Raw genomic sequence first — 25,060 nt, forward strand, 5'->3', positions numbered from 1 at the left:
CACTCTTCACTGTTCACAACTTCACAGTCTACAGACCTGAAGGCTGAATATTGAGATTCGAGGTTACAGACCTGGAGGCTGAAGCCTGGGACTACAGTGCACAGTGCACACTACAGTGACTGGTCACTGCACAGTGGCTGAAAATTAAGTTCTGAAATTTGAAAGCTGAAGCCTGAAGTCTGGACTCTGGACTCTGAAGTTTGAACTCTGGAGTCTGAAGTCTGAAGTTTGAACTTTGAACCTTTGGAATATGAAGTTTGAAGATTGAAGTTATTGCCACTGGCCAGTTGGAACTTGGAAGTTGGAACATTGAAGTCTGAAGATTCAAGAGAAGATTACAGGCCTCTCTCTCAGTTTGTAAGTTCTGTGCAGTGTGAGGTTATCTGAGCCTCTGAGGCTCTGAGCTAAGAGCTCTCTCTCTCTCTCTCAGCCTTCAGGCTTCAGCCTTCAAAGTTTAAACTTCAAGTTCAAAGACTGCATAGTGCAGACTCCAGAGTCCAGACTCCAGAGCATTGCAGAATTCAGATTGGTGACTCATCAGTGGGTCACAGCAAAATTACTATTATGTCATGACTTATGACTCGTGTCTTCATTAAATTTGTATCAGATTTTAACTTTTGAAGATGGGAAGAAAGCGGAAAGCTGAATGGGATCATGTTACTGTTGTCAAAACAGTTGGAAAAGGGCAGAATACATGTAAATGCAAATATTGTGGACACACTTGGGATGGTGGCCCACTACGCATAAGGGTACATATTTTGGGATTGTCAGGGCTTGGTGTGGAAAAATGCACTGTTGCACCACAAAGTGCAAAGGATATATGTCGTAGATTGCATGTGGGTGTTGGAGGGCAAGGGTCCACAACAAACATTGATGCAGCTGTATCTGATTTGGGAGATGCTTCTCATGTCAGTGGGCGTGGCTCTGGCAATGTAGATGTAAGTGTTACTGTTGGGCAGCTTGGACAATCAAGCTCTCAAGAGCATGTGAGCAAAAAAAAGAAAGTGGCCAAATCACAGGGTGCTTTAGCAAAAGCATGGGATTTGCAAGCAAGAAAGGAGATAGATATTGCTGTTCGTCGCTTCTTCTATGCAGAGGATATTCCATTTTGGAAAGCAAAGAGCCCATATTTTCTTGGCATGCTAAAGACAGTTGGGCAAGTGGGTCAGAGCTACAAACCACCTTCGTATAACAGTCTACGCACGAAGGACCTTGTGGAGGAGGTCAAATGCATTGACCGTGAATTGCTTGACATTAGGGAGAAGTGGAAGAGATATGGATGCAACATTGTCTGTGATGGATGGTCAAATACAAGGCATAGGCCTATTATAAATGTTATGGCTCCATCTATTTATGGTTCAGTGTTTTTAAAAGCTGTTGATACTAGTGGTGAATACAAGCCTGGGGAGTTTATCTTTGGCATCTTAAAAGATGTGATCCTTGATATTGCCCCAGATTATGTGGTGCAGGTATGTATGGACAATGCAGCTAACTGCGTGAGAGCAGGTGATTTGATTGAGCAGGAGTGGCCTAATTTTTTTTTTACTAGATGTACATGCCATTGCTTGGATCTTCTGTTAGAAGATATTGGAAAGCTTCCTTGGATTGCCCTTGTGTTGGCTAAAGCAAATAAAGTTGTCACATTTGTTACACGCAAGCATACAATATTGGCATTGTATTGCCAATTCAGTCAAAAAGAACTATTGAAGCCATCGACCACACGGTTTGCTTACATGTTTATCATGTTAGTGAACTTGTTGGATGAGAGATGCTACAATGGTTTACGGCGTATGGTTGTTAGTGATGCCTGGGTAAGGAAGAAAGCTTCACGTACAGTAAAGGAAATGGAAGTAGCTGAGATTGTTTTGGGTGTATGCAGTTGGCATTGGGCAACTTGGCTTGAATCTTGATGACAGATGTATCATGTATCATGTCAATTCCTTGAAAGTTGAATGATGAATCATGAATCCTTCTATATTGACTCAAACTCTGGAGTCTCAGTCTTCAAAGTTCAAGAGTTGTGCATTGTTCTTTTATTTTGAAATTAGCACATGTTAATCATGTTTATCATATCTTAAAGTTGTGTATTTTTCTCATATTTTGTTAAGAATATGTTAAAAAATTAGGGTCACGTATGATTCAGGTCTAGGGATCATACTCGTTTCATACTTTCATACGCGTTTGCGTTTGATGTTTGATTCACGTATGGAAAACTATGATCTCTACACCACAACCTAGGAGCGTGATCCTAGGTGCACAAAACAACCACGAGTTTATATCAAAGATGTGATACCACACAACTTATAGTAGCTTACAAGTAGCCAATCTTTCACAGGATTGCAAGAAATAGCCCTCTTGATGGCCAAGGTAGCCACAAACAGCCACGATCTGTTTGTAACAGCCAGGATTACTGCTATCAAAATAGCCACGCTTGAAGCCTACATAGCCTTGGACAGCCTCATCTTCTCACATGACAGCCACACTGCCTCTTGAACAGTCATGATCTGGCCAGGACATCCATGTCTAATGTAGCCAGCCATGACTGATTTCAACAGTAGTCCATGCCTTCTTTTTATAATTTCGGGCAGCTAACATCAAAACCACAAGTTTTCCTTCAGTAAAATCAAATGAAACAAAATCGGAAAAAGCAAGAAATAAGAGTTAAAATACCAAACACATCTTGAATTTTGTTTCACGAAAAAATGGGCAGAATCAGGTTGGCTGCATTTAATGCAGACGACTGCACAGAAAAACTGGTCGACTGCTACTATGCCATGTGGCACCTGTCCAACTGTTACTGACGTGGCTCCTCCTGCTGTCCATACTGCTAACATGGCACTCTGCTGTCCAAGAAATGACTCTCTAACAGGAAGTGCCGCCCGTCGTGCCGAAGAAGGTATTTGGGGTGGTGAAGAACTCCCAAAGGTGGCCTCTCGAACCTGAGTAGGTGAGGGTGAAGGGTGGGTGGGGCTCAAACTAAGCAATGAGTGGGCAACAGTCGCTACTTCTCAATGGAGAAAACCGGGAAGCTGAAGAAGAGGAAGGAGTCGTGCAGCCACCACTATCTCTCGAAGGAGCGGACTGACGAGGAGACGATATCAAACAATCACTGTCTCTCAATGGAGCGGACTGCAAAACCACGGGCTGTGGTAGCCACTGTACCCGAAAATAGGTGGGAGAAGACTGTCGATGGCATTGTGACGATCTCCGGGAGGTCGTAGTGCCAATCAATCCTCCATGTGCTCGAAAGGACTTAGTGTGTATCGGATACGTCTTATTGCCTCGAGCATAGTACTCTGATAGCGGATGCAAAATGATCTTTGTGACCTAGAAAGGAGAGGTGGCACAAGGAGTGCCTGGTGGAAGACGCATATACTTCCGAGGGGGGTGGGGAGCAAAGGTTGAAGTTGACAAGCATCGGTGGTGTCTCCAGAGATGCCACAGTAGGAGCACCCAGTAGTCCAGTCATCTGTTGGGAAAGAAGCCATGGGTACCAGTGTGCCTTGCTGAAGAAGGAAGGGTGGGAGGGAGAAAAAGGATATCTCCCAATGCGCGGCGAAAATAATACAGAAATCAAATGTTGATACCGAACCCACCACCGATCTTTGTCTTCTCTGTGATGAGGAGGATCTTTGTGGGCAAACGCAGCCAAGGAAGGCTAGATCTGATGTAAATGACAGTGCTAAAACGCATGCTACAAGAGAGAGAAAACAGCAAACGCATGTGAGAAGAGCAAAAGGCTAAAAACACAGGTGAAGAGAGACTAAAAACGCAGGCAGGACAGCCTACAAGAGAGAGAAAGCTACCAAACGCAGGCTGGACAGCCTGGTGACAGCCTGCAAAAGCTGGGCGACACTTGGAGGAGAGAAATCTGCCAAATGCAGGCTGCAAATGACGTGGCAGGTAGTACGGCAGCAGGTCTGTGTAGGAACAGCAGTCACCTAGCTAGGATCAGCTCCAAACTCCAAAAAGAGGGCTGGAAATGAGGCACTAACTAATATAGACAGCAATGGACAGCTGAGACTGCGATGTCCTCCGCAAAAGGGGTGTGGGCAGCAAGCTGAAAACACCTGAAACCTGCAAAAACGAGATTTTAATGCAATGGAAGAAGAAGAGAAGTGGATGTTGAACCCGCCATCGGTCTTTGCCGTCACTTGAGTGTAGGATCTTTGCTGTTGTTTGAGCAGATCCAACTCTGCTACCATGTCAAAAGATGACATACCAGCGAGGCAGTAGGGTTTGCGGGGAGGAACACGGAGTGAACTCAACAAACATGGAGAAGAGAAGAGAAGAGAGAAGAAACTCTGATGAATGGAATGATGAAGATCTGAATCATGGAGTGAATGTGATACAAGGGAACAAGGGTGCCGTAGCACAAGGAAAATGATGAAGACAGCCACGAACCACGAACCATGAACCACAATGTCCTCCTGAAAGGGTGTGAGAGAAGCGGTGACGGACTGAATGAATCAGCCGTGAGGAATGAATGAGAGTGTGGCCTATAGACACGGTCGGTCTAGCATGGCGCTCCTTTTTGGGACTGCAAACCCTAAATGCAAAACGCAGAAACACAAAAACGCAAACTGCGGGTGAAGGGTGAAGGGTTTCTCAACAAAGGGTGTGAGCTGGTGGTATGGGACACCAACCCTTGGAATGTGGTTGTGACCCGAAGTGCTGCCAACTCCCAGCATTGGCCACTCCATCAAACTCCAGGGGGAGCTTGTAGAGTACAATCCCCACAATATGAGCCTCTAGAAGGGGGAACTACGCATGACAAAGCTAATCCTATACCTATATAATATGAAGCAAGAATGACTTGATGGTATCCTTCGGCTCAAACTTCATCTGCTGGAGCTGTCCATGAAGGATAACTGCACAGGAAGCCTCGTACAACATCTGAGGTTTCACCCATATCGTTGAAGCTATCCTGCAAGAAGTGACCATCAGAAGAACTCCTTTAGAGATACAGTGAAAAACACCAAAATAGCCACGCGTATCATCGTTATCCCACGTGAGCTTCATAGTTTTCCTCGTCGAAATCAACTGGAAGAGGAATGGGGCCCTGAGAACAATAATAGCTCCAAAAACAATGTACCATAACCGCTTCTACACAAACCATGCTTTCACAACAACACTCCATGTTAGGTAATCATGGCCGTGAAGTTGTCATCAACAGAACAATAGGAAGGAGTCATCTAGAGGAAAAGATGAGGAATAGAGAAAGAGAGAGTATAGCTAAGCACAACACAAACCACACAAAATGGAGTTCACACGCAATGTCAAGGGTAACTAATCCATGAAAGCTGCAGAATTTGGGAAGAAGCAGCCAATCAAAAACAAACAAAGGCTAAAAACACTGTCACTCAGCCTTCAAGAGCCCAAGAGTTTGAAAATGCAAATGCTGCAGGTTAAAAACGCAAACAAAGAAGCATTAAATATTGTTGCCAGCATTAGCCAGCAACAATATTAAATGAAGTCAATGCAGTCTAGAAGGTGATCACAGCAGCAAAAAACAGAGATTGTAAGGCTGAAAAATCCTAGAAACTGGTCACCCAACTGTAGCAAACACAGATGATCAATAATTAGCAAGAGACAGCAACACAAATATAGATACTGAAATTTGATACCATGTTAGAAGTGAACGCAACAATGGAACCATAGAGGAATGCTGAAATAAACTGCTGAACACAAGATAGAAGAGAAAGAAAAGAGAGAACACAAGAGCACTACAAAAGGAAACTCAAATATATGCTCGGGAAATGGAATCCATATACCAAACATAAGACAATCGCATACAACAGTGAGTCACTAGCTGCGTGGGCACTGGCACCGACTCCCTCACCAACAGGACCTTTGCACTAGAATCTACAATTGATGAAATGAATGAACTATGGAGGAGGAGGAGCACAAATATATAGCACAAAATAATGCCATAAATGTGACCAAGTGGGCCAGCATTTAATGCTGGTTGGCTAGCAATAAATGCCTAAATCACCATAGAAATGACCAATAAAAAATGCCTTAAAAACACTATCATGTTGGGCCCTCTGAAACACATCCCACACTCACTCATGAATTGACTATATTGCTAACGAGTTCTGCATTGAATGCAAATTATTTTTGTCTGTCCTCATCTCTCACACTCTATAATCTTTGAATTCTTACCTCTCTCTCTCTCTCTCTCTCTCTCTCCGATCCTTTATCCTATCAACACCATGACTTCTCATGGTGTTTCTCCTTTTGATACACTCGCTACTAGTCAACCTCAGCACGTGGAGGATGTGAGAGTGCGCAGCGAAAGAAGAACACGAACACAGAGGAGAGGAGAGAGGAAGCAGAGAATGAAGGAAGAAAGTCTGCACTGACTGAGATGAATGCTGAATACACTGGAATGGACAGAACAGTCCCTGTACGCAGCCCGGAGCGTCAGTGAGGGAACCAGGACAGACTGGAAGCAGAGGCAGCACCAATGCCGGAGACGGAGACGGAGGGAGCAGTGCTGTACCTGCAGAGCATGAATGCTGGACTGACTGGGGGGGCTGCTATAAATAGCCCCCCAGCCAGCAAACTGGCCGACCAGCTAAACTGGCCGACCTGGCCAGATCTGGCCGACTATGGCCAGATCTGGTCCGACTGACCAGAACTGGTCCGACTGCCCAAAATAATGGGCAGTCAGCCCAGAAACAGCCCAGATTGGGCTGTAAAATGCCCAAGGCTGAATGCTGACTAAAGCAGCCTAAAAACACACTGACAGAGCTCCTCTGTCTCCTGTCAGACTCTGACAGGAGCTCACAACCAGGAGATGACAGACTGAGACTGAATAAGAGCAGGCTAACACCCCCTCTCAACTCCTGGGAGAGTCTGAAGACCCAAGAACCGCATGTGATGAAGCAAAGAAGCCTGAGGCAACGGCTTCGTAAAGAGATCAGCTGCATTGGCCGCCGTAGGACAATAGACCACCACCAGCTCCGAATCCACGATCCGCTCTCGAACATAGTGATACTGAACCTCAATGTGCTTCGTATGAGCATGAAACACCGGGTTCTTGGCCAGAGCAAGAGCACTCTGGTTATCCACGCGCAGCTCCGTAGGTCCGGTCTGGGAAAAGCCAATCTCCGCGAGTAAGCGACGGAGCCAAACGGCCTCCATAGCGGTCGAACATAGGGCCCGATACTCAGCCTCTGTAGAAGAAAGTGCCACAGTAGGCTGCTTCTTGCTGCTCCAAGAAACAGCACCAGATCCAAGGGTGAAAGCATAACCTGTAGTGGATCGTCGCGAATCCACATCACCTGCCCAATCAGAGTCACTCCATCCAGAAAGGGTAATCCCATCTCCATACATGATCCCAAAGGATCGAGTCCCCTGCAAATAGCGAAGAACCCGCAAGGCCGCCTGCCAGTGATCCTGGGTAGGAGTCTGCATAAAGGAAGACAATAAAGCCACCACAAAGGAGATATCCGGCCGAGTGTGAAGCAGCCAGATAAGAGAGCCGACAAGGCACCTGTAACGGGTGGGATCGGTAAGAGGAACTCCAGCTGTCAAAAGCTTGGACTCAGGGTCCATAGGGCATGAGATAGGCCGACAATCAGCCATATCAAACTCCGAAAGAAGCTCGGAGATATACCTGTGCTGCGAGATAAAAATGCCCTGTGCCATCTGATAGATCTCCAGACCTAGAAAGAAGTGAAGGATCCCTAGATCCGTCATGTCAAACTCCTGCTGTAGAATGGACCGTGTATGCTCCACCTGCTGAGTGTTGCTCCCTGTAATGATAAGATCATCCACATACAAGATGAGGAACACCGAAAGAGAATCCACAACCCGTAAGTAGAGGTTGGGATCATAAGCGGAGCGCGCAAAACCACTCTGTAGAAAGAAGCGGTCAATCCGCTGGTACCAAGCACGAGGAGCCTGCTTTAGGCCATAAAGAGCCTTCCGCAGCCTGTAGACATGATCCTCCTTCCCCTGCACAAGAAAACCAGGAGGCTGTGAAACATAAATCTCCTCCTCAAGAACGCCATTCAGAAAAGCAGACTTGACATCCATCTGATAGACAGGCCAACGGTGATGAGCAGCAAGAGCCAAAAGCACTCGGATGGTGGACATCCTAGCTGTAGGAGCAAAAGTCTCAAAGTAATCCAACCTTGCACGCTGGGCAAAACCCTTGGCAACAAGCCTAGCTTTATGCTTGTCCAAGGAGCCATCTGCAAGATATTTGGTCTTAAAGACCCATTTCACACCAATCACCTTCCGTTTCGCGGGACGCGGTACAAGCTCCCACGTATGGTTTCGCTCGATGGAGTCGAGCTCGGCCTGCATAGCCTGTCTCCAAATATCCTGTGCAAGACCCTCCTCCACAGTGGAAGGCTCAGAATCCTGAAGAATCTGAGACATAAGAGCATAGTTCACACATAGTGAACTGTCCCGCTGGGCCTGTAAACGTGCTGATCGACGTGGACCTGAAGAAGAAGCAGGAAAGTGAGTAACACCTGAATCCTGCATGAGCCGGCGATACCATAAAGGAATCCTGAGAGACTCCTTCTGTGAGGGAGACTGGGGGGTCTCCGGAACCTGTAAAGCACCCAAATCGGAGAGGGACTCCCCCTCACCGAGTGAAGGTAAATCCTCCGCATCTGAAGAAGGCTGTATATCCCGAGAAGATCCCGAAGTGGCGGTAGAAGAGCTCGTAGAAGACGAAGGCACATCCACCAAAGGGGAAAGGGAAGCCGAAGGAGGAGGTATAGGGGGGGTGCTAAGGGTGATCCTGGAAGGAAGTGAAGGGAGAGAAGGTGGGGGGAGGGGGTCCGTCGATGATGAAGAAACATCTGTAATAGAACCATCAATCGGATCCTCAGAGGCCGAAGCCTCATCAAAGATCACATCCCTGCTCACCTCAACCTGCCGAGTCGTCGGGTCGTAGAGCCGATATCCCTTCGTGGTCGTACTATAACCAACGAAGATAAGCTTTCTCGACTTAGAGTCGAACTTCGTCTTCCTCTTCTTCTTGTCCACATGGACAAAAGCATCGCACCCAAAGATGCGAAAGTGGGACACGGAAGGCTTCTTTCCAAAGAAAGCCTCATATGGAGTCATGTTCTGTAACGCCGAAGTCGGAGAGCGGTTGCGTATATGCACCGCTGTAGCCACCGCCTCACCCCAAAGGAAATGAGGAAGACTCCTATGCTCCAGCATAGATCGGGCCATCTCAATCATGGTCCAATTCGCACGCTCCACCACACCATTCTCTGATGGTGTGTTCGGATGGGAATACTCCACCCGAATACCATGATCCCTGCAAAACCGAGAGAAAAGGTGAGAAGTGAACTCTCCACCGTGATCAGCTCGAACACCACGAACCTTGGAAGTTGTTTGGGTCTCCACAAACACCTGCCACTCACAGAAACGAGAGTACGCCTCGCTCTTATACTCCAAGAAATAAGGCCACACATAACGACTAAAGTCGTCCACAATCAGCATCAAATACTTGGCCTTCCCAAGGGAGGCCGTGCCCATAGGTCCGCAAAGGTCGGTATGAACCAACTCAAGCGGAGAAGTAGCCCTCCTAGAAGCAACCTACGGGTGAGGCTGCCGGTGCTGCTTGCCCCTCAAGCAGCTAGGGCACAAAGTGTGAAGAGGAGGGAAATCAGGAAGTCCCTCCACCATCTTTCTCCTAGAAGCCCGGCGGAGAGAATCGAGGTTCAAATGACCATACCGAGCATGTCAGAGCAGCCCAAGCTCATGGGAAGTCCGCGCAGCCAAGGCTGTGAACGTATAAAGCCCACCCTCCTGTGTACCTGTCCAAAGAGCATCACCTGTAGAAGCATCCTCCACTGTGACTGCATCCTGAGTAAAAATGACTCGGGTACCTAACTGAGTAAGACCATGCACAGATAATAGGTTAAAACCCAAATCAGGCACATAGAGAACTTTGGCGGAGGAAGACCGCCTGTCAGAAAACATAGGTAAAGTCCCCACTCCATGAACAGGAACTGTAGAATTGTCACCAATGGTGATTGTACCCCCTCTGGAACGAAGATCCTGAAGCCAATCCTAACGGAAGGTCATATGTGAAGATGCTCCACTGTCGACGAGCCAAGGCTTCTCCTGTGTGGTAGAAGCTAGGGCAGTGTCTTCCTCAACAAAGAGATGCACAAACGCAGATTCTGTTGTGGCTGGGGCCGCCTTCGAGTCCTTCTCCTTAGGCTTCAAATGGGGATACTTCTGCCAACACTTCTCCTCGGGATGAGTGCCCTTCCCACAATGGGGACACTTGGGCTTCTTCTCCTTCGCATCCTTCTTATCTTCCTCCTTCTTGTCCTTGGACTTCTCCTTCTTTTGTTTCTTCTTCTTGCCACCACCTGTGGTAGCCGTAAATGCCTTGGTGGAGCCACTGGCTCCCACCTCTATGAGTCGCTCGTCATGCTCCAAGACAAGCGGGGAAAGCTCCTCCCATAGGAGAGTCTCACGGGTTCTCGTAGTGATGAGGCTGGTGTAGAAGACATCATAACGGGGTGATGGCAGCTGAGTCAACAGAATCATCGCCATATCCTCAGACGATATCAGACGACCAAGAGAGGCTAGCTCGCCTCGCATATCCTCCATCTTCGTGATGTGCTCCTTCATGGAAGAAGAACCATCAAGACTGAGCATCCGCAACTTCTTCTCCAGGGAAATCTTGTGGGCAAATGTCTTGTGCTGATACAAAGATGCAAGCTTTGTCCATACTTCCGCCGCGGTCTTTAACCTGTGAACATGTACAAGAACAGAATCATGGAGACTCATAAAAAGAAAGGAACGGGCTCGAGAGTTGAGCCTATCCCATAAGGCTGCTCGGTCCATAGAGGTGCCATCGGACGAATCCACGGGGGGTCGGTCGATGGGCGAAGAAACAAGCTCCCATAGATCAAAGGTATCAAGGATGCAAGCCACCTTGCATGACCATAGGGAGTAGTTGGAACCATCCAACTTATCTTCCTTCGGAAAGGAAGGGAGAATCGGCACCTGTATAGAGGGAATCAAGGAAGGCATCCACACAGTTGATGCAGTCTTCACTGAAGAAACCTTCGCAGTAGATGGAACCCTCTGAGATGCATGGACTGAAGAGGGACGAGTGCGAGGAGGGTCTTCCCGATGTCGAACTTCACAATAGTCCCGCCTCCGCTCAAAGGAATGATGAGAAAGAAGCTCATCCTCTGAGTCTTCAAAGCCTGAAAACTGGTAAGACATCTTCCAATCTGCAAAATACCAAAGAAAGTTGTGCCGCTGACGAAATAGGACCAGCAATGTGGTCACCAACCACCAAGACGCAGGCAGAGAGTGCCTACAAACACCTGGATCTGCAAAACGCAAATAGATCTGATGTCAAACACCAGAATCGAGACCACCAGCACCGGGAACAAGCCCAGACAGAGGTCGCCTGCAGGATAGGAGCAGCCGGGGTAGAAGCGACCTGCAAAACAGCAAAACGCAGGCTGTAGGAAGGTCGCCCTGCAGCAGAAGAGGTCGCCTGGCAGCAAACGCAGGGTTGTTGCGTCACTGGATGACGTGGCAGCCCCTGTGTACAGCAAACGCAGGCTGTACAGCCTTCTGATGCAGTCGCCTGGCTGGGATGGACCTGTGGGCAGCCGCCTGAAGGAATCGCCTGGCTGTTGTGGAACTGTGGGCAGCAGCAGTAAGGTATTTCTCTCGTCCTCCGTGCTCTCAATCAGGCAATGATACCATGTGAGAGTGCGCAGCGAAAGAAGAACACGAACACAGAGGAGAGGAGAGAGGAAGCAGAGAATGAAGGAAGAAAGTCTGCACTGACTGAGATGAATGCTGAATACACTGGAATGGACAGAACAGTCCCTGCACGCAGCCCGGAGCGTCAGTGAGGGAACCAGGACAGACTGGAAGCAGAGGCAGCACCAATGCCGGAGACGGAGACGGAGGGAGCAGTGCTGTACCTGCAGAGCATGAATGCTGGACTGACTGGGGGGGCTGCTATAAATAGCCCCCCAGCCAGCAAACTGGCCGACCAGCTAAACTGGCCGACCTGGCCAGATCTGGCCGACTATGGCCAGATCTGGTCCGACTGCCCAACAGCCCAGAAACAGCCCAGATTGGGCTGTAAAATGCCCAAGGCTGAATGCTGACTAAAGCAGCCTAAAAACACAATGACAGAGCTCCTCTGTCTCCTGTCAGACTCTGACAGGAGCTCACAACCAGGAGATGACAGACTGAGACTGAATAAGAGCAGGCTAACAGAGGATGCCCATCCGGCAAACCCGAACTTACACTCAAGCAATGTCCCAAAGGGCCTTCTTCCATGAAATCTAATGGAGATTCATCACTAGTGAAGATTCTCCAAGCTCAAATTAAAGACACGCAACAACACTTGGCCGACATGTGCACTCCCCATTTCCATTTGTACCAACACCCACGAGGACATTGCATCTTCAATTCCATTCTAATTTCTTTGAAGGGGAGAAGAAGAAATGTGACAAGACCAATATCGATCCATGGTCACGGGATTATTTTGATTTGTATCAATTCGATGACACTTAACGTATCAAATAGATATAAATCATGTTCAAGGAAGGAGCTTGGTGGGCAAGGCTACGCCCCAAGCCAAAAACATGAACAGATTTTCCATCCGTTTTTTGCAAGCGGTTTGTAAGGAATAATCACATTGAAAATTTTGATAAATTGTTTGAGTTCAACATGGAAAAGAAGACCTTGGACATGTATTCACAAGAATTTGAAGCTCTTCATCGCAAAACAAAGGCTTTGGACGATCTGTAAGCATTACTCTATGTGCTTTATGTTTTTGGAATGCCACTGGACTACCAGAATAAGGTGCTCTACAATCCATTACATTCACTTGAGGAGGTAGTCAATGGGTGGATCCCATCAAGCTACCTCCATCCTCAAGCCAAAGAAACCTTCTACCCCAGCAGCAACTCACCAATTGCCTTCAAAGTTGCACAAGAAGAAGGATGGTGAGTGAAAAGTAACTCATAGCAAGGATTGCTCCAAAGGTCACTTGCTGCTTTGCTTGCCATCAGACAAGGCACTTTCATAGTGGTGGAGAGTGTCCTCAAAACAAGAAAGTGAAGTCTACTTCAAAGGATTTAGTAAATAGTGGAAAAGCTCCATGCATTTCTTCGAAATTTTTACCCAAAGATTGCTTTGTTAATGTGAACAGTTGTAATGGATGTTCCATAAAAATTGTATTTGGTCCACATGATCTTTTAAAGGTCACCGATTATATTAATGGCCAAGTGTTGAGTGTAAAGGCCCTTTATGCTTTGTAATGTCCCCATTACTTAGTTTATTTTAATGTGCACCCATCCCGGCAGTGTCGTCACCCAAGTGCACTTAACTGCCAAGTGACTATCCACTAGGCTAGTTCTTTTTGTTGTTCTATACTACAAACATAGTTTTAATAAGCTAGTCTTGGGAGGGTCTCCCAAGTCTTTCTTCCATGAACTGGCATATAATACCTCATTAATAATTATTATTATCTTTATAATAAGAGTCAGTTTCATAATTACAACTAGTTTTTTTTTAAATGTGAAATGTATACGCACATTAAAATAAACTTAGTAATGGGAACATTACATTCTTCCCTCCTTAGAGAAATCGAGATATCCTCATCTCAAGAGAAACTGGGGGTATTCTTTCATAAGGGTTACCTCATCGACCCAAGTGGCATTCTCCTTGAACTGAGGGTAATCCAGCTCCAAAATTCATACTAATAAATTCCCATTTCATCTGAGGAATTTTAAGTGATTGTAGCTTTCCTGGCAGCTTAACTCGTTCGGCTTTTATTCATTGGCAACTCAAGCATTCGGTTACGTATTTAAGTACGTCACTTTTGAGCTTCTCCCAATGATAGCTTTTCACAACAGCATTGAGCGTTTTGGCATAGCCAAGATGTCCTGAAAATGGGGAATCATGAGCTTTCCATGGTATCTTCTTCTTAAGTTCTTAACTTGAAGAAATACATAATCTTGTCCTGAAGTAGACAAGTCCTTCGTCAACAAAGAAGTTAAGATACTTTGTCTTAAGCTTAGAATTTTGTTCTTTATTCTGAATTTCCTTCAGCATTTGTTGCTGATATTTGGGATCATTATGTTAGCAGAGTATTTGTCAGCTCATGTGTGAGTCTGAGCTTGATCTGGGCTAGGCATTTTTATTAGGTATTTTAGGTTTTTTCTAGTGTGGCATTTTATGCCAGTGGAGCATTTTTATGCACCAGTCGGCCAGCATTAATGCTGTCCGACCAGCATTATTGCTCCCCACTTTTTCAGCCTATTTATACTCTGTGGCTCCTCCTCAGTCAGTCACTTCATCTTCACCATCTGCAGACTTTGTGGAGAGAGGAGCCAGTGCCAGTGCCCACGCAGCCAGTGACTCACTATTGTATGCGACTGTCTCGTGTTCAGATATATGGATTCCATTTCCCGTGCATACATCTGAGTTCTCATCTGTATCGTGTTCTTTTCTTTTCTCTTTTTGTCTTGTGTTTCAGCAGTTTATTTCAGCACATGTTTATGCTTTCACCGCTGCTCCACTTCTGACATGGTATCAGTTTTCAGGATTTGTGTTTCTGCTGTGTTTTCTTGCTGATTTCAGGACTGTTTTGTACCCCTGCTGATCAGACGACTACTGTCGCAGCCAGGCGACCTGTTTTGGGGCTGTTTTCAGCCTGCGTTTTTTGCAGTTTTGCCATCGCCTGCTGCCTCTGTTTTGGGGCTGTTTTCAGCCTGCGTTTTTTGCAGTTTTGCCATCGCCTGCTGCCTCCGCACCCTCTACTGCCTGCGTTTTTCATCTGCAGCTGCTGGCGACAGTTTTCTACCTGTTTTTCTCCAGTTTACAGCCTGCGTTTTGCTGATTCAACATCTCTCGTGGCTGGGTGACTGTTACTTCAGGCCGTTTTTGCTGTTTTTGGCAGTTTTTGACTGATTTTTTGACTTTCTGCAACAGATTTTGTCTTCTATTGATCAGATTTTGGGTTATATTGCATGTGAACTCTCATTTTCTGCAGTCTGTGCTTGTGTTTTGGCTGTGTTTCCTCTCTACATTCCATCTCTTCTCTACTTCTCTTCTTCTCCTCTCCATATGGCTCCTCCGTGCACTTCCCCTGATGATAAGTTGCATGAGGCATCCTTGAGATTACAGGGGCGGCTTCCGGCACATTATGGAGGTGAGGCTTATGTAGCTTCAGCGAGGGGTAACGGGAAGACGAAGTCGAAGGCCCAGTGTTACCACTGTGGCAAGAAGGGACATTTGCGGAAGGACTGCGAGAAGTTAGCGGCTTCCAGGAAGAAGGAGCAGAAGACGAAGCGGGATGCTGACTCTACCGATGAGTCCTCTCCTTCATCAGACTCCGATTCCAATCCTCCGACCAAGGTGAAGTCCAAGGCGCGGAAGGGATCCTCTTCTTCAGATCGTGGGAAGGGCTTGGTGGCCCCTTCCTCGGCTGCTTTCTAGTGGTGATGAGGTCATCCCTCACGACTCTCTTGTGCCAGAGAGGGAGTGTGAGCGGGTGTTCAGATGGGGCAGCCGCACCTCATCTATACTTTTATACAGGTGCACAGGTTCCAGAGAGGGACGTCCCTGACGCATCGACTTCAGTCTGGCGGAATCAAATCCTGGAGCTGGGATTGACATCCAGGTTCATGCTGAGCTGGTTATCTGACAGAGAGCGGGAGGCTTTCGTCTGGAGCTCACATGAGGGGACACTTTGGCGGTCTGGCCAAAGGCGGGGAATCCATGGTCACCTATGTTCAGGGGCATTTTTGACAGGATGGACTTGTATGCTACTGCAAGATATTGGTGATAGACACAGAGACATGCTATGATCTTCTCTATTTTCAGGTGTTTGGTACGATCGACATCAACATCAGGTTTTCTCCGAGGCACCTTGGTGGTGGCTTGATCACCCACTGCTTGGGTATCCATGGTTCTACTTGGTGGTTCTCTGTTGTATAGTTTATGATCCCTTTTCATTGTACTATTGTATTGTATCAGATCACTCATGATCTGAGAGAGGGTGTTAGCAGAGTATTTATCAGCTCATGTGTGAGTCTGAGCTTGATCTGGGCTGGGCATTTTTATTAGGTATTTTAGGTTTTTTCTAGTGTGGCATTTTATGCCAGTGGAGCATTTTTATGCACCAGTCGGCCAGCATTAATGCTGTCCGACCAGCATTATTGCTCCCCACTTTTTCAGGCTATTTATACTCAGTGGCTCCTCCTCAGTCAGTCACTTCATCTTCACCATCTGCAGACTTTGTGGAGAGAGGAGCCAGTGCCAGTGCCCACGCAGCCAGTGACTCACTGTTGTATGCGACTGTCTCGTGTTCAGATATATGGATTCCATTTCCCGTGCATACATCTGAGTTCTCATCTGTATCGTGTTCTTTTCTTTTCTCTTTTTGTCTTGTGTTTCAGCAGTTTATTTCAGCACATGTTTATGCTTTCACCGCTGCTCCACTTCTGACACATTATTCACCTTCTCCTTGGCTAGCTCGATGATGGGATTACTAGGCATTGATATCATTGTAGTTAGTGTTTGAGCTTTAGGAGGTTCTTTTGAGATAAGTGTATTGAGAAATGATTTGCAGCTTAAAGCATCTGCAACTACATTCTCTTTGCCTGGTCTATATTTGATCTCAAAATCATATTCTTGCAAGACTTCGATCCACCGATGTTGCCTCATATTTAGATTTGGTTGAGTGAATATCTATTTAAGACTTTTATGATCTGTTACCAATGAGAATTTCTTCCCAAGTAGATAGTGTCTTTATAACTTAAGAGCGTGGATAATTGCAAGTAATTCCAAGTCATGAGTAGCATAATTTCTCTCGTCAGTCTTCAATTTTCTGAAGGAATATGCTATTGAATGTCCTTCATGCATGAGTATACATCCCAAGGCAAGAAAACTTGCATCAGTCACTTCGAATTCTTTGCTAAGATTGGGTAGTTTGAGAATCGGGGCTGTGACTAAGCTTAGCTTGAGCTTGTCAAAGCTAAACCATTCAACTTGGATCCATTTAATAGCAACTTTCTTCTTGAGTAGGTCGGTGCAGGGTGCAACAATCAAAGCATAATTCTTGATAAAGATCCGATACCATCCTGTTAAACCCAAAAAGCTACGAACTTCACTTACGGTGGTTGGAGAAGGCCAATCTTGTATATCCTTGACCTTGGCCGAATCTATTGAAATTCCCTCTGCTGAAACTATAAACCCTGAAGAACGCATACTTCTTCTTCTTCTTAGCATACAACTTGTGAGTTTGCATTGTCTCAAGAACTGTCCACAGTTGTGACTTGTGACTTCCTTTATCCTTGGAATATGTTAAGATGTCGTCAAAGAATATAACGATGAAATCATCAAGATAAGGTCTAAATATATCTTGCATTAATCTATTCAAGGTAGTAGGGGCATTTGTTAATCCAAATGACATTACGATAAACTCGTAATGACCGTACCTTGTGCTAAAAGTGGTTTTTGGTATATCTTCTTGCTTGATTCTAATCTGGTAATACCTTGATTTGAGATCAATCTTGGAGAAAATCTTCACTCCTTGTAGTCGATCAAGTAGTTCATCAATCCTTGGAATCGGATACTTATTCTTGATCATTACCTGATTTAGCCCTCGATAATCAATGCAAAGCCGGAGAGTCCCGTCCTTTTTTTGAAATAACACCGGAGCTCCCCACGGTGAGTTATTGGGTCTAATGTATCCCTGATCTAAGAGTTGTTTGAGTCGTTCCTTTAGTTCTATGGCCTCCCGAATGGACATTCAATATGGTCGATTTACAACTAGTACAGCTCCTAGTACTAGCTTAATTTCGTGGTCAACTTCTCTCTGTGGTGGAAGTTTAGTTAATTCTTCAGGAAATACATCAACATATTCCCTTAGCCATGACGGTTCATCTTCGACTTCTTTATCATGTTTAATCTTATTAAATTTGATTAGGTATACAGGTGAGCTTTTTCTTAAACCTTTAGCGATTCGAGAAGCTTTCGCTAATTGAATCTTTGGTTTCCCTACTTCTCCTTGTGTGGTCACTTATTGTCCTACAAGATTCAAGAATGTGACTTGGATTAATTCCCAATGATGCTCATATTCATTGTGAAAAGGGCCAAGTCACAAGAAAATTGATTTATGTTGCACATTTTTTTATAAAAAAAACACTAGCTCTAATTATGAAACTGACTCTCATTATAAAGATAATAATTATTATTAATGAGGTATTATATGCCAATTCATGGAAGAAAGACTTGGGAGACCCTCCCAAGACTAGCTTATTAAAACTATGTTTGTAATATGGAACAACAAAAAGAACTAGCCTAGTGGATAGTCACTTGGCAGTTAAGTGCACTTGGGTGACGACACTACCGTGATGGGTGACCTCCCAGGAAGATTTTCCTACAAGCTAGTGGGAGCTTCTCGCGCGCAGCCAACGGCGCCAACGAAGCCCTTATAGTCTGTTGCCAAGTATCCCAAGGCCAACATGCCAAGGTCTATGTCTTGATCACCGTCTTAGTCGTAAGCCTTGGAGTGACGGCCGCCACGCGGTGCTCACCCATATATTCGTAAAGTTTTATCTTCGCACTACAAAAACAGAGCTCCCTCTCTGATGTCATTAAAAGCACTAAAAAAAAGCGTTCTCTCTTTGTCATCGATGATGTCATCGAAAAACGCTAAAAAGCAAGCGTCCTCTCTTTTGCCCCCTCCCCCTGCAAAATTATAGATTGAGGACTTAGGGATGACAAGGAAAGGGAACAAGAGCAATATTAACGAGGACGAGACGTTGATTGAGAAGGAGAAGGCTCTATTCCGCGAGAGAAAGAAACATCATTCCATTCAACCCAAGGAAGGAGATACACTGAAGGTCTCTCATCCCCTTCTACTCTAATCCGAGAAGAGAAGACACTGAAAGAACTTTATCCTATTCTATCAGTCCGGTTAGAAGTCATACCTCTACTAGAGAGAGAGAAGTATTGCTCTCCACGAGGCAAGAACCATCCGCGAGGCCTACATCATTGAATCTCGCAATAAGCATCATCATCATCGAGAGTCTTACACCCTTGCTAATCGGTATTACTGTCGTATTCTGCTTCTTCTACGAATCATATTTCCGTCATGGCCCCAAAGAAAAAGAATTCAAAAGCGGAAATCACGAATGACCCTACTAACGTGAAAGCAATAGTTGGAGTTGCGAGCACGGAAGTCACTAACGGAGTCACGGGCGCGGATAACAATTCTTTACTAATTTTGATACCACAAGTTTTTTCTAAAAATTTCTATCCGAATTCAATAGAAATAATATAAGTCTCTTAAGAAATATTGCAATCTTAGAGTATTCACTTGGTAAACTATTAGAAAATCTTATAGGCTAGAAACTATTAGGGAAACTACGAAATTCCAGAACTCAAGAAATCATGAGAAATTTTTCAAGACGGATTTATTAAGAACGAACCCCGAAGAAATTAGTCAAGGATTTAGTTTAATCTAGAAGCTTTGATAGAAGATTTTAAGACCGGAAATATCTCTAAGTTGAAGAAACGGACTTAAGGCCAAGAAACTTGGTTACAAGAATGTCATTATAAACCTTAAACTGAGAGGTTAGAGACCCCAAAATCTAGATATCCTAGGGGAAGAGCTCACTGCGTGAATTTCAAAGGTCGATTGCTACGAGATTAATCATCACTTGAAAGTTGCACGAGTGTTTAAAGTCACAATTGCTTAAAGACATCAATATTGTTTATGATTTTCTAGATTAGATCCTGATTGAATTAAGTATTGGAACAGATATAAATAGAGGAGCCCTATACCTCCCCCAAGGATAGGTGCTAAATCCCCATAACAAGAGGGGATGTTTTTACCGCCACGGAAATATGGACTGACTCCAATGGCGAGAGGTCTCCGAGCAGGGATCATATTAAGTAGGAGGTGGTTAAGGTGCCAAGAGGGCTCTGGTTAGTAAATCCCTTACGCATCTAGAAACTACTTGGTCCCTTGTATGACCCAAGTTCTACTTGGGACATCTAAAAACGCTAGCTATAGATGGATTTGATCTTGGTGACATGTAGATACGCCAGATGAGGCAGCACGTAAAATTGTAATTTTTCTCCTGTATAGGCGGGAGAACACACATTAGGGAATATAATCAAGTGAAATTGTTTCATTCTCATTGTATGTCCGTGAGTACATTAAGCAAACAAACAACTGTGTATAAAAGGATTCTTTTTAATTAATCAAGCTATTTCTATATGTTTCATGAAATGTGGTAGGTAATTAGGTAACTAAGAACTTCCATAGAGGGAAGCAGGTGGATGGATTCCCGACAAATCCAATCCTATGGCAAGGTGGTCTCAGTTAGCCGAGAGGTTTCCCCAAAAACAAACGCTAGGAAGAAACTCTAGGAAGGGCTCATTCAATGACTTACTTAGGGTTTGGTCTCAAAACACGAACTATAAATTATCTTAGGGAAAAGGTACGGCAACTGTGCCAGAGCACTGCAAGGGATTTCATAAATCCTTAGTCTGCTACTAAAAAAAAGTGTTGTACTCCATGAACCAAGGGTAATGGCAGTCACTCCTTTCGAACAAGAAGCCTCTCAAAGGACACCTCCAGATGTGAGCTAGTTGTTGATGGGTGACTATTAGGTCAATTAGGAACCTTCAAGTGGTCAATCCTTCGTGGGTAACAGCAGGACGCTTCCCCTATGGGATAGACCTAGGGTTATAGAGCTGGACAAAATCCGATCATTCTGGTCAAAGTACAGATGGCGACAGCTAGAAGGTAAACTCTGGGCGACTACTAAAACGTTACTCGTCATGTAATAAAGGCGGGTACATTACACGCTCTCCCATGTATCCCCCATATATATATTATCTCCCGTATATATATTACTTCACACATGTAAACTCACCCTAGCGGATGTAAGTGTACCGTATCCTAAGTGTAAATACATTCTTTTATTCTATGTGTGTACCACACTGGTACACACCTAATGGTCGACACACTCACTGTTCAGTACCTCAATTAATGTGTATTCTCTCTGTGCTTCCGCTCGTCCTCATCATACTAGTATTAGAGCTTAACGGTCCAAGCTGGTAGACGTGACAGGTAACACTCGCAGTTAATAGACGCAAGCAGCACTCACAGTTGACAAGTGCATACCATAGCCAACACTCAGTCGACAAGTGCAGACAACGGTCGCACATGACAGGCGCAGATAACATATTGATGTTCGGTATCATTTTATCAGACAGGTTCTGAATGATGGTCTAGTCACTCTGACTAAGATCAAATCACAGGATAACCCTGCAGATGTTCTCACTAAAAGTCTTGCGAAGGCTCAACATGAGCATTGCATTAGACTTGTGAGAGTCGGTTAAAGGTTCGCTTAGGATCTTTAAGTGGGAGGTTGTTAGGTGTAAAGGCCCTTTACGCTCTCTCGTGTATCTCCCGTGTATATATTACTTCACACACGTAAACTCACCCTAGCGGGTGTAAATGTACCGTATCCCAAGTATAAATACATTCTTTTATTCTTTGTGTGCACCACACTGGTATACACCTATCAATCGACTTACTCTCACACTCTCTTACTATTTAGCACTGTTCAGTACCTCGATTGATGTGTGTGCTCTCTTTGCTTCCGCTCAACTCACTCTCACACTCTTTCACTATTCAGCACCTCGATTGATATGCGTGCTCTCTGCTTCCGCTCGTCCTCATCACCAAGAAGTTATTGTTTTATTCAATCATGACTCTACTCACAATTTTATTTCTTCTCAATTGGTGTAGAAACTTCAACTCCACACAATACCACGGAGATATAGGAGCTTTTGCAATTTAGGTGCATTTTCTTTACTTGTTGGCTTCTTGTGTGAATTCCTACGCCAATTACTACTTTCCACAATCTGCCTACACCCGCCAGACATTATCTTTGTCATCTAGGATTTTTCTAGGATATCACCTATTTTTTCTGGCATTTCTTTCTATGTGACTAGCATTATTGCTGGTCGGCCAGTATTTTTGGTCTCCGCCAATGCACGTTGGCCAAATTTGGGCATTTATGGCTATTTATAGCCAGCCCTCCACTTGGTAGATACACACACTCTTCAATCTTCAATCTTTCCCTTTGCAAGTGAATGCTCCAACTCTCGGTACTTGGTGCTGCCATCGTCATCAACTTGATCTAGTGCCCTCACTAACACTTTGGGCTGCGTGTAGGGACTGATCAATCCATCATCATCGTATCAATATTCTTCTTCAATCAGTGCAATATTCTTCCTTCATCTTTTGCTTCCTCTCTCTCTCTCTTTTTGCTTACAACTCCCGCTATGGGAAAGCTTTGAAAGTCAAATAAGCAGCATTTTCACTACTTATCCAGTTTGTTTGCATACGTTGATACGCCCACGGTTAAGCATTTTCATACACCATGGTTACATCAGTTACATCTAAACAGAACATAAGACCCAAAATAAATGATAATCTAAGATCAAACTAGATGAAAGAGTCAAGAAATCAAGATAGCTGAAAGTGGCACAAGTTGTTTGGGGGTTGGGGGGAGGGGGAGGGGGAGGGGGAGGGGGACGGGGAGGGGGAGAGTTGTGTACGTATTTGAGTGCAACAATTGCTATGGCATATGGCTATGGAGGGGGGGGGGGGGGGGGGGGCAAAAGCAACATGTGAGATTTTTTCTCTTTCCCAATAATTTACAGTGAAGTCCCACATTCCCCTTTGGTGGAACAGCAGATTGGACATTCCCTTTTGCATTCCCCTTCATGTTTCCCTAGCAGTTCCCTTTGCAGGATGTTCCCCCTTCAGATTCCCCTGTTCCCTAGTCTTTTTTAGGGGGTAGAACACATTCCCCCATTCCCAAGGGGGTGGAACGGCACTCCTGTGCTATTACGCTTGGGATACTTTGTCCCAAGGGGAATTTAGTAATACAATTTTCTGTTCTCAGAGAATGAAATGGTCTCTAGCTTGGAATCTCTATCTATAACGTTTTATCACAATCTACCATCCACATACAAAAGACCTGAGCATCTCTGCTACAGAGATCTTCCTTATCTACAAGGATCACTTCAACAACAAAATCAGGTGAGCTTGCAAGTTCTTAAACCCCTATATCTAGCTAAACAAAGCAAACATGTCGGTACAATATATTTCCCAATCTGTAGACAAGCAACTCCAGATTCTATAATGCATCAATCAGGACAGAGCTACCACGTAAAACCCTATATTTCTTCAAGGTTAAACAGATGACTTCCAATGCTTGTAACAAGCTTTTGGAGGAATTTTCGGCTGCAACAGAAAACATAGAGCCGTTTGATAAAGCATAATAACAGCTAGCCTTCTCACTGGCAAACTGCTTGTTTCTTCGAGTTATCCCTGGTGACTTCCAGCGTTGTAACAGTCTTTTGAAGGAACTTGGTTACGAAGAATTCACAGGGCATGTTCATCAAAGCGGCCTTCCCACTGAGAAGCTCTGGGACTTCCATCCAATGCCAACAGTAATGGACTACTTGTTATGACATAGACATGGATTTGATTGCATCACTGGCAAGCGGTACAAGCCTGATACAAGATTTCACCTTATAGCATCAAAGACCTAACCGAAAAACAACGCTGCATTCATAGCATAGCTGTATTTCAGATCAGCTGAGGTCAATCGCTCATTAACCATAACCAGCGCGAAAAAGGGAACTCCAGGGACAGCAACAGAATCATTGGCAATGCATATGACCGCATATGCAAAACGCAGCAAAGGGAAGATCGCAGGAAGAAAGCCAGAAAAGATGGAGCGCACCTGAAGAACGCTGTTGCAATAGCAAGTATTGCCGAAATTCTCGAGGCCGAAGTAGCGCTCTCCTTCCGGAAATTGGTCGCCAAGCGCTTTCTCCAGTTTCGATCCAGTTATCCCCATCCTTCTGCTGCGCGTGCGATGGTGCGTAATGGCAATGGCGATGATGATAGTACTTATTGTTTGGCCTGTTTCCACACAAACAGCTCTTCCTAAAGGTAGACAGCAGTAACATTTCGTCTACAAAACCTTGAGCACCTCCTCTTTTGTACAAGGAATATCCACATGCTCATCTAGCCAAAGCCATACAAATTTGTACGTGTGTGTCCACGCGTAGAGACCGCAACGACTTATGACTTCGTCGACTTAGCGGACATGCAAGGTGGACATACACTCCACTAATCATACCCAGGCCAAAACTCATCCTCTAATCAATGAAAGGGAACCACTCCCACTACCTCAAAGCACTTCGATTGCACGTGTCCATTTCTCCTGGAGGGAGAGCAAATAAGTGTGTGAAGAATCAATGCAAAGAGACCAATACACCCTATTTTGGCAAGTCATACGAGTTCCATGATTTTGTTTAACTTTTACACTAGGTACAGATTCTCCTGGCACTAGTTCACGCCGTTGTTCAAAAGCACATTTCATGTGGCAAGAGAACTTATGGAAAGTTAATATAAGGAACATAATCCAAACTTTGAAAGCTTCAGCAACTTAGACTAATACAATGTTGAATGCGCAAAATTACAATATATATGGATGTGGCACTCATTGATATATAGGGAGTGGAAGATGTTGGCAACATTAATAGGATGAAACCTAAACTATACCTCTAAAGAACCCTTATAACCATTTCTCAAAGTTTCTCAAAGACAAACACATTTAATGGTGATCTCTATTCACATTGAACTTATCATGGCATGCATATTATTCTCACATATTGAGCCTATCATTTAATGGTGATTTTTATTTACTTTGATGGCATGCATATTATCCTCGTGCATTGAGGTTACAACATTACCTAAATTTGACAACCCATAAACTATATTGAGAATTACTACACACACACACACACACTCTCTCTCTCTCTCTCTCTCTCTCTCTCTCTCTCTCTCTCTCTCTCTCTCTCTCTCTCTCTCTCTCTCTCATGTGTGTGTGTGTGTGATACACACTTTTTTTTCTTTTTTTCTCTCCTTATTTTTTCTATGATGATGTGTGTGCATATCTATATACGTACA

General features: G+C 44.8%; 2 protein-coding genes across 2 annotated transcripts in view; one reads left to right on the forward strand and one right to left on the reverse strand.

Annotated features, from left to right (window-relative positions):
* Window positions 1-24,055, reverse strand: part of LOC148033156 (ubiquitin carboxyl-terminal hydrolase 3-like) — a 56,964-nt gene extending 32,909 nt beyond the window's left edge. The window contains exon 1 of the mRNA XM_087681027.1: window positions 23,826-24,055. Within this exon, the coding sequence (XP_087537153.1) occupies window positions 23,826-23,942 (117 nt within the window). The 5' untranslated portion in view covers window positions 23,943-24,055. The remainder of the gene's footprint in view (window positions 1-23,825) is intronic.
* Window positions 546-2,021, forward strand: LOC148033157 (uncharacterized). Its single transcript, XM_087682228.1, has one exon. The coding sequence runs from the start codon at window positions 624-626 to the stop codon at window positions 1,908-1,910; it is 1,287 nt and encodes a 428-aa protein (XP_087538354.1). The 5' UTR covers window positions 546-623; the 3' UTR covers window positions 1,911-2,021.
* Window positions 24,056-25,060: the final 1,005 nt, after the last annotated feature.

Source organism: Lygodium microphyllum, chromosome 7, assembly GCF_053477565.2.
Source record: "Lygodium microphyllum isolate KBCC chromosome 7, Lygodium_microphyllum_v1.1.10, whole genome shotgun sequence".
NCBI lineage: Eukaryota > Viridiplantae > Streptophyta > Polypodiopsida > Schizaeales > Lygodiaceae > Lygodium > Lygodium microphyllum.